We start from the raw sequence: 10541 nt of genomic DNA on the forward strand, positions 1-10541 counted from the left end.
TAATAATAAAAATTGAAATATTAAATCATATTTTCACACCAAATACTTTAAATAATAATTAAATCATACAAAATATTGTATTGTAATTAAATGACAATAATTATACTCAAATGTTCCTCTCATTTGATTGTTAGTTGTGTACTAACATCTTATTGTAGAAACACAAATTTGAATCTACAATACTATACTTGCTTATTTTAAAGTGAAATTCTGATTATTCGACTACTAAAAAAATACATCCATCATTATTATCATCGTTGTAAAATAAGTGTCAAACACATCCATTAATTCATTCTATGTTAGATTAGATGTATGGCTTAAACTTCATATAAAAGCACAAGAAACACCATGTCATCACTCTTATTTTATGGCCACATAAGATAAAAAAAGAATTTTTCTTTGGCCACCTCCCTACCTTCTAGTCCACCTCTGGTGAAAAACCCAGAATACCCCTGACTTCGGAAATGAACTTCCGAAATGCAGGAAAAAGGTGTTTTCGGAGATACATCTCCGAAAGCGCCTTTTTTTAAAAAAAATTTGACTTATTTCGGAAATGCACTTCCGAAAACACCATTTCGGAAGTTCATTTCCGAAATACTGCGCGTTTTGCAGATTAAGCAAAACAGCCCCCTCCCCCAAATCATTTACCCTAATCTTCTTCAAACTCAACCCCAAAGAGATTTTTGTGCAAACCAGTTCCAAGCTACCTCAAAGGCTCCATCTACTTGCTCTATTACATTCTAAAGTCCTCCAATCTATTCAATAGGTAAGCATTTTGATTTTAAGATCTATGATTAAAATGTATATTAAGGTGTTTACAAATAGCAAAAAATGTATTAGGTTAGGTTTATAGTGATATTTAGGATGTTTAGAATGTGTATACATAGGTTTGAATTTTGATTTTGGGGTCTGCCATTGTAGGTTGCAGAAAAGCTCTGCGCAGGGGTGTTTCGGAAGTTCATTTCCGAAAACACCTCCATCCTAGTTTCGGAAATGAACTTCCGAACTGTATCAGAAGTGCATTTTTTTTTGTTTTTTCATTTGTCTAACATATTAATCGATTTCGATTGTTTACAGGAACATGTCAGGCAATTAGCCAGCACGCATCAGACAGGGCAGGGAGTCCTAGACTGCGTCGGCTAGACGCGAGCGGGCGGCGGCGCAGCTGGCGTCGACACGCGGGCGGGGCCGGGGACGCCGTGTGCGCGTTCCACAGGACTTGGTGGAGAGTTCATCTGCTTCAGGCTCTAGGAGTAGGCTGGCTCAGGTATCTTCTTCCCGCCAGCGAGAGGAGGATGAGGATGAGGAGGAGGTGATACCGGATGACCCTCCAGTCGGGGAGGAGGAGGAGCAGGAGGTGGATAGCTATCCAGGAGGGCCTTTTGACACTTCCCTGCTGATTCACTACCAGGATCACGTCGCTCGGCGGATCTGGGAGGGAGAGGTATTTTTTTTAACTTAGCCGTTTATTTGTCACCATTTTTTATAATTTTACCGTTTATTTCTCGCTTATTTGTTTTTTTTGTAACAGGAGAGAGAGCCATTGAAAATGGTGAACCACTCCAGGAAGATTTTCGGTCTGTTTAAACCAGCAGCTCAGTGGTTTAACGACCATGTGCGAGGTTCAGGGCTTAGCGGGCTCTGCATGACCGGGTACACCACCATCAGCACCGGCATGCAGGGGGCATTTGTGGAGCGCTGGCACAAGGAGACGTCTTCTTTCCACTTGCCGATGGGGGAGTTGACGATCACCTAGCATGACGTCCAGTGTCTTATCCACCTGCCCATCAGGGGGTGGCTGTTGGACCACTCCAGGATCCAGAGGGTCGAGGCCATTGAGTGGATGATGCACTATTTGGGCATGCCGCACGAGGTTGCTCACCTGGAGTGCGTCTCGACTTCTGGGTGTCGTGTCCGGTTCAACACACTGAGCCTCTATTTTGAGTTCCACCTGGACGCGGCGGCCGAGGCCGAGCAGGAGGGTAACGACCTATTCAGGGAGTACCACCGCGGCTGCGCTCTCCGGTGCTGGTACATGCATGTGGTAGGCGCTGCATGCTTTGTGGACAAGAGTGCCAGGTACGTCGACGTGGCCTACCTCCACTATTTCATGGACCTGGATACCGTTCACCAGTGGAACTGGGGGTCAGCTACTCTGGCATATCTCTACCAGAAGCTGAATGAGGCCTCCAACTGGAGGACGAGGCAGTTGGTCGGATCCTGCACACTGCTTACGGTACGTTTTATTTTAATACATTATCGTATTTATTTATTTATATATGTTTCGTATTTAATTTTAATACATTATCTTATTTCTGTTTCAGAGCTGGATCATCTCCTACTTCTCCCGCATCCACGGCTACCACCTCGATCCTGCGTACGTGGACGCCTTGCCCAGGGCCGCCAGATACGATCTCCAGAGGGGGAACGATGCGGTGGGACCATACCGTGGATACCTGGACCGCACTCTGCACGACGACGTCACCTTGAGGCCGTTCATCGACTACGCTCAGATTGTCCCCTTTGACGGCATTGCACTTTATTCTGGATGGTTGGCTTGCGGGACCGGCATCATGGTTCGATATCTCCCTGAGCGGTGCATGCGTCAGTTCGGATTCGTGCAGCGGATACCCAGGTCACCCTTTGAGGCTGCTCCCGACACTGTGACCCGAGTGCAGCTCACTGCCATATGGGAGCATTGGGAGGATCATGTGGTACTGCTGGAGTACCGTCTCACTCGGGTCACCCAGGACTGGCACAGTGAGGAGGGATACGTCACATGGTTCTACCGAGTGTCACATCCTCTTCTGAGACCCGACATTCTCGGCGCTCCTAGGCCAGCACACGAGGAGATCCTGGAGAACCAGCAGGCCGAGGATGATCACGCCATTGATCTCATGCCGATCTGCCAGCGGATATCGATGATTGGGCAGGACGCGTTGGATCGAGGTATCGTGGAGCGGGGCGGTCCAGAGGCAGTCGCCGTGATGGATATGATTGTCACTGATGCGGGCCGTGCGGCGACATACATGCGGCAGAGGAGGTCTCAGGGCGAGAGGTTTAGGCACACCCAGTAGTGGTCGGGTTTATATATTTTTTGTTATCGGATTGTATCTTTAGCACACTATTTTTATTTTTTTCGGTTTGTATATATTATTTTCATCGGATTAGTATTTTTTTTTGTTTATTTATCATATTAGTATTTTCAGTTTATCTATTGCTTATTTTATTTGGCGTTTACGTTTAATTAAAATGCGAGACTGTTTTAGATAAAACATAAAAAAAAAAAACACAGTTTCTGCATAATTCGGAAATGAACTTCCGAAACCCCCCAAAATCTGAACAAAGGTATTTTCGGAAGTTCATCTCCGCAGACACCCCCCATGAGGTGTTTTCGGAGATGCACTTCCGAATTAAGGAAATTTTTTTAAAAAAAAAAAGCGCTTCGGAAGTTCATTTCCGAAGCAGGGGTATTTTGAGATTTTCGCTGGGGATGACCCCATGGGGAAGTGGCCAAAGAAATTTTCTAAAAAAAACTCATGTGACACACTCCTAACAATGTCCTTGCCCTTGTCCTTGTCAAATTCCTCAATCTAATACACATTTTAAATGAACCACTATCACATGGACCAACCTGTAGAAACAAATAAACAACCTTACAATTATTCCATGACTCAATAATTTGGAAACGGCTCTCAGCTCATAGCCTTCAATAATGCAAGAGCACATGTCACATCTTGTTCTATTATATTTCATTGAGAACTCGATGGCTCACATTCACTTTTTCTATTATTTTCCAACTTTCCACTTATGGATATAAAAATAACATAATATCATCATTTGGAATTTAAGCATGCAATGCTTTTCAATCAATATGTTTTCTAAGGATATATATAATAATTAATTAATTACTAATATTTTCTCCTCTTTTAATATATTTATGTTTCCTCTTCTATTAAAAGTCTATAACATGCTTCTCAGACTATGTTTCTCCTTTTATTTTATATAAAAATCCATTGATTTTTGTGCTTCTTCTTTTTCTCCCATACCTGATGTTCCTTTTTTGCTTAACATAAAGAAGTGTTGTGTTGTGAGAGCTTAGCTTTTTTCAGCTCACATAATGGGGAAGCTTGATAAAATGTTGGACATGTTGTGTTTTTCTTCAAGTTCAAACTCATGTTTTTGTCTAAATTCCATAGAATTTGATGATGAGTGTGAGAGTAAGCCTTTGATAGCGAGTGGCAGGGATGATCATAAATTACTAAGATTGAAGGATGTTGTTTCTGGAAAACAAACTTTGAGTTTTCAGTTGAAACCTAAGATGAAGTTTTTCTTCTCTTTTACTAGTAGTTTCTTTAGATGCAACATTAGTAACTCTTATCAAGTTAGTCCTCTATATATTATCAATATTTCAAAATGATCCTTAGAATTGTTATTGTTCATATACATGCAGATAGTTATATTGATGGTGTCCATGCATTGCCATGGATGTGCAAGAAAAGTTGAGAAACATATATCAAAACTTGAAGGTGGTAAGTAATATTGCAATTTCTTGGCAGGCATGCATGCATGTAGGGTTGTTCATGGTATGGTTCACTAAGAGAACCATATTATACTCAACCGAACCATAACAAAGAATGGTAAGAACCGAACTAAACCGTTTAAATTTGTTCAGAACCAAACTGAACCAAACAATTGGTTCGGTATACCGGTTCTTAATTCTGAACCGTACCAAACTATTAATAACCATTTTTTAAGAGAACCACTTGTTATGGTGAATAGAACCTATTACATTTTTTTTTTAATTTTTAATAAAAAATCATTTTAGACTTTTAAAACTACTTTTATAAATATTTTTATCACTTATATAATGTATAGTATTTACATTTAAATTGATTTGAAATTAAAATCACATATATAACGTAATACTATTCATGTAAATTAATTTTTCAAAAGCGCCTACTTATAAAACAAACGAACAGTGCTGTTGTGAGGTTTTCTTAAACAAAAGATGATGATTTCTTCATGATAGATAATTTCAACAAATGCAAGAGAAGTGAAGTGACAATCATATTCACATGAAAAATGAACTTCTTTGCGTCCAGTATATTTTCTCCTAAACTTATCACTCATATAAAAAATTTAATATTAAATATTATTATTTTTAAAAATTTAATTTGTAAAAAAAAATTTTAATATTTAAAATAAAATTTAATATTAAAAAGTTAATTTTGAGAAAATATTCATGAACTAAACTTCTAAGATAATCAAGTAATACTATGTCATAAATATGGTTGGTTAACAGTGGTTTGGTTTGGTATACTTTGGTTCGGTTAACAGTTCGGTTCAGTTATTGAACTGCTTGATAAACTATGGTTCAGTTCTTAAACCATAGAAAACAGTATGGTTATTTAACAACAGTTCAGTTCGATTATGCGGTTCAGTACAGTTCTGTGGATTTTTTGAACAGGCCTACATGCATGCATAAGGCTATTTTGTTTTCTTATAAGTATTTATTTATCATGATTATGATTATGATTGTGTACTATGAACAGGAGTGAACTCTTATAAGGTAGATCTAAACACTAAAATGGTAGTTGTTTTTGGTGATATACCTCCTTTGGAAGTGTTACAAAGTGTATCCAAAGTTAAAAATGCACAGTTTTGGAATTCTACATGCAGCTAATAAACAAGTATTTTACGCACTAGCAGATCGACCAAGACAAATTAAAAGTTGACAGACAAACTCTGACATTTTGTTATTTTATGAAGAGTATAGGAGTATGATATTATTATTAATATTTTGTGTAATGCCAATGAAAATTGATTCAACTCGTAAGATTGAAGATCACTCTTCACTCATACGGTCCTACCTTACAAAGTTGTGACTTCAACTTTTGTTATCATTGTGATGATTTTTTAGCCTATAATCTAGTCGGTATTTTTTTTATCCAGTAAGAGTTTTTGAGTTTAAAAGTCATTTTTAAGAAATTAATAAAATTAATGAGATGACTATATATTTTATTTAGCAAATTTTTTTAACGCGGTATTTGAACGGAAAGACTTCATGATGCTCTAATAGTGTGGTTGGCAATTCTTTCATAAAATTGTGTTGAAAATTTTCACTTTATAGTTTGAAGGTTTTTGAGGATGATTGGATGATCCAGTCTTTTAAAAATTGAACCGCACATCAAATCGGTGAGGGTATAGAGTCATTGGTTTATTGGTCGAACCACTGGGTCACTGGTTGAACCGCATGACTAAACCGGGTTAAACAGGATAACTCGGTTGAATCGACCGGTCATTATAACAAAATTATATAGGTATAAAATATGTCTAACCGGATGATTTAGTCCCTACAATACTTAAATTTTTTGAAAACATCATATTATAAAAAAATTCACAAATTCATAATTTAAATTCAAATTTTACACATAGGTATCACCACAGGCGGATCTACCATCCGGCCACCCTGGGCCTATGCCCAGGCTCCACATAAAGTTTTAGTGTTATAGGAGTATAGTGTTCTTACACAGTTAATGCATGCAATTCTGCAAGTTTGTTTGATGAAGAGACTGTAATGCAATTCTATAAGAAATAATGGCAGCTTTAAATTAATAATATAACACTATTTTGATTTGATGAAGAGACTTTTTAAGTTTTTTTTTTTTAATAATAAAACTTTTTAAGTTAGGTAGGTTATTCATAAAATTGGTATCACTACTAAAAATAAGACATTTGGTTAAAGGATTTTACATCAGGTTTCAGGATATATGATGTAAAAAATATTTGTTAAAAAATTTTACATCAGGCATTTATTTCCAATGATGTAAAAATGGTTTGATTTATGGAAAAATATAACACGGTGGCAGTTTGGTAAATAAAATGAAATTTTTTATAAATGATTTTACATCGGGCCTAAATTTGCACCGATGTGAAAAGTTTATTAATGAAAAATATTTAACACGGTGGCAATTTAGTAAATAGAAGAAGTTTTGTTATATATGGCCTTTACATCGGGTAAATGACCAACCAATTTGATAAATGGGACTTTACATCAGGCCTTTTATTCAACAGATGGGAAATCCTTCCCCTTTTTAAACAAAAACCCTAAATCTATTTCTTCATTCTTCTTCTGCCTCGCGCGCCGCTGAGCACTATCTGCTGCTGATTCCGCACACAACAGTTTCGTTTTGAATCGGAGGTGGTCCTCTCCTTGCTCACGAAGCTCTCTCTTGCCATTGTCGCAACCTATTCCAATCGGCAATCACTTCAAGAACCGCACGCTACGGAGACTACAACTCCAACGCCGCGACTGCTTCGTCAAAACAACAACGACACTGCAGGGACTACGATTACGCAAAACTCCTCAATTTCACGGCCTGCGGAGAACATGGTCAAGAGAATCAAAGCAAATCGATTCAAGAAACACGGTCGGTATTAATTCAATTCAAGAAACTCCATCTTCGACACAGGTAATGTAATTCAATCTTTGTTTATGCGTTAGTTGTCGACGACGTTGATAGTTCATTTATGCAGTTGAATTAGTATATGCATCTGCTCCTGTTTTGACTTTGTGCATATATGCTGCTTCTATTTTGAATTAAATCCTTGCTCGTTTTCTATTCTATTCGAATACAGCTCTTGCGTACACGCTGTTTTGATTCTGAGTTATTAGCTTGTTTATTTGTTGGTGCTGATTCGAATGGAATTGCTTGTATATTGTGCTACGATTTCGATGTTGATATCTTGCATAAGTTCTGTTTCGGTTCTGAATTAATTCCCAATATAGTGACTGCTTCTATTTTGAATCATAATTGTGTATTGGCCTCTGTTGCAAATGTTTTCATGTACTGGCACGGTTGAAGAGCGAAACCTTCTATCATGTCCATCAATGTTGATTTAAATATATGGATAAATTCCTTTCTTATGTCAAAAATAGATGGGAAGGGGGTGGGTGGGTGGGTTATCTGCTATTGGGAATGGTGCTACTTCATTCTCTGTGTGAAAACAAAGGTCTAAATCTAAAATAAGCAGAGAGAGTGACATACTTGTGTTCCGCCATATGAAAACAGAACTGTAAATGATTCAATGAACCTCATCACTTTTTTCCTTACTGCTGCTTGTTTGTGAATTTGGGCATGTTTTAGCTTCTTGGGTTGCGCATGCTTGTTCCCCAATGTGAGATGTAAAGGGTTAGTGATTATAGGGGTTCATGTTTTATTTCTATTGGTATCTAAAGAGTTGTATATCATTCTACATTTTTATACCAGTATATGTATCGTACTTATTTATGAAGTCAACATGTACACCACATTACCAATAAATGGCACTGTTTAGTTTGTTTATATTGCTTGTTTAACTGTGGTATCTCCTTCCATACGCTTCATCATTATAAACAAGCAACCAAACAAAATAGAGATGAAGAGAAAATAATTCAGTTTGTTTGTGTTCTTCTATGCTCGTACTCTATTTTAAAATAGGTCTGTGTGTAAAATGTTTTGTGTTCTTGCTTCAAGTTAATTATTGTTGGTTAATAATAAAAATTACTACACACCTTTTCATTGGTAGTTCTCTATTGTAATGTTTAGGGATAGTCTACTAGTTAGAAATTGCAAAGGCTAAATCTCATTCAAAGGGGAAACATTTTCACTTATTGGATTTGAGCCTTTTTTGTTTACCTTGCTCTCTATCATCTTGTGACAAAGAGAGTGATGGTTGAAAGTTAAATGGCGTAACCATCAATTGTTGGTTTTAGTTATTTGCTCATTACCGCTTCGGCAACTATCATTTACAAATTATTAGTGGGTCTGTAAACTATTTGATTAATTGTTTCAATGAGTTCTCTTCAATGTATTTTCAATTATGCAATATTTCTCTTGAGGCTTATGGTGTTTGTGCTAAAATTCCATGTTATGGACTTATTACATTGAGATAGTAATTGAAAAAGGGCCATTAGATAAATACTTGTATGTCTTGAGCATGCGATGATGTATCTTATGGAACTGCCTATTTATGGTGTTGCCTCTTTATGGTGTTGCCTGGTTGGACATTACTATTTGTCTTTATATTGAATTAGATCAGAAATTACTTCCAGGTCCATTGTTTTGGAATCTAAATATAATGAATAAGTCTCACGATTTTTATCAATTATTGATATCTTGCTTTGGTTTTTGTTGCAGGAAGCTTTTCTCTTCCAGTTGCTTCACTACTCTTTGATTGTGTTCTTCAACTTTGATTGTGAATCGCAAGTCAAGATTATCTACAAACACTTGTGTGTCTTTGAGGTATGATTTCATCCTTAAATTTGAGTGTGTCTTTGGTATTATTTCATCCATAATTTTGGTTGATTGTCCATCATTACCTTCCATTCTCTCTTTCTCCTTTTAAAGTCAATAACTAACTCAATTGTATCAGTACCCATAAAAAAAACTCTAAATGATTTTAAGTATATCAAAATAGTTTAATTGAAATTAAGTCAAAATAAAATTTTAATACTCGAGAACTTTCATTTTTAATTAAATAGAAATTCTGTTGGAGAACTTTATCATCATCATGATATATATATATATATATATATATATATATATATATATATATATATATATATATATATATATATATATATATATATATATATATATATATATATATATATATATATATGTGTGTGTGTGTGTGTGTGTGAGATTTAAATGTTCTTTAATATTTATGTGAACTAGATTTAAATGTTCTTTATATATATATGTGTGAGATTTAAATGTCTTACTCATCATCTATTTATAAGGAGTGAAATTTAGAGAGTTGTTGGGTTGGATTTTTAATTGCGAAAATGATTTTTACACATGATCATAGCTTTGGTGAAATGTCCTAAATTACCAGACCTCTCTCTCTCTCTCTCTCTCTCTCTCTATATATATATATATATATATATATATATATATATATATATATATATATATATATATATATATATATATATATCATACTATGCACATGAGTTAAAGCAAAGTATCATTGTTAAACTTATTACTTTCTTTGTCTTTATTACTTTTCTGAGTTCAGTTTTGTTTATTATTTGTAAGTAAAGACTTTATAATTACTAACTTATATGACGTTTTTGTTTTTTAGGCTGCTAACTATTTAAACATCAAGAACTTGCTTGATCTTACATGTCAGACTGTAGCAGACATGATCAAGGGAAAGACACCTAAGGAGATCCGCAGGACCTTCAACATTATGAATGACTTCACTCCAAAGGAAGTGGAGGAAGTTCGTCGTGAAAACCAGTGGACTTTTGAATGAGTTTCTTAAAGAATATGTCTAGTGGGTTTATGTTATATTTTGTTTTAATCATAGAAGAATTTTAAGTTAGGTCTATCAAAGTTTATTAGTACTTGATTATCTTTTGATTTATGTTTGTTGAGTCTGGTCATGAATTTGCTTCTTCGTTTGAAGATTTTACTGCATCTTGAATTGTATGAATTGTAAGTAATAGGTGGTTATGATTGGCAGATGCATTTATATGCTACATTGTCTTG

At 35.8% G+C, this 10541-nt stretch overlaps 2 protein-coding genes across 2 annotated transcripts; both read left to right on the forward strand.

The window, feature by feature from the left end:
• Positions 1 to 4120: 4120 nt before the first annotated feature.
• LOC131608194 (heavy metal-associated isoprenylated plant protein 32-like) lies at positions 4121 to 5859 on the forward strand. Its single transcript, XM_058880120.1, has 3 exons — positions 4121 to 4346; positions 4458 to 4529; positions 5556 to 5859. The coding sequence occupies exons 1-3, from the start codon at positions 4121 to 4123 to the stop codon at positions 5684 to 5686; spliced, it is 429 nt and encodes a 142-aa protein (XP_058736103.1). The 3' UTR covers positions 5687 to 5859.
• A 680-nt stretch (positions 5860 to 6539) lies between these two features.
• Positions 6540 to 10305, forward strand: LOC131606006 (SKP1-like protein 16). Its single transcript, XM_058878294.1, has 4 exons — positions 6540 to 6557; positions 7347 to 7475; positions 9183 to 9287; positions 10132 to 10305. The coding sequence occupies exons 1-4, from the start codon at positions 6540 to 6542 to the stop codon at positions 10303 to 10305; spliced, it is 426 nt and encodes a 141-aa protein (XP_058734277.1).
• Positions 10306 to 10541: the final 236 nt, after the last annotated feature.

The sequence above is a fragment of the Vicia villosa genome, linkage group LG5, assembly GCF_029867415.1.
Source record: "Vicia villosa cultivar HV-30 ecotype Madison, WI linkage group LG5, Vvil1.0, whole genome shotgun sequence".
NCBI lineage: Eukaryota > Viridiplantae > Streptophyta > Magnoliopsida > Fabales > Fabaceae > Vicia > Vicia villosa.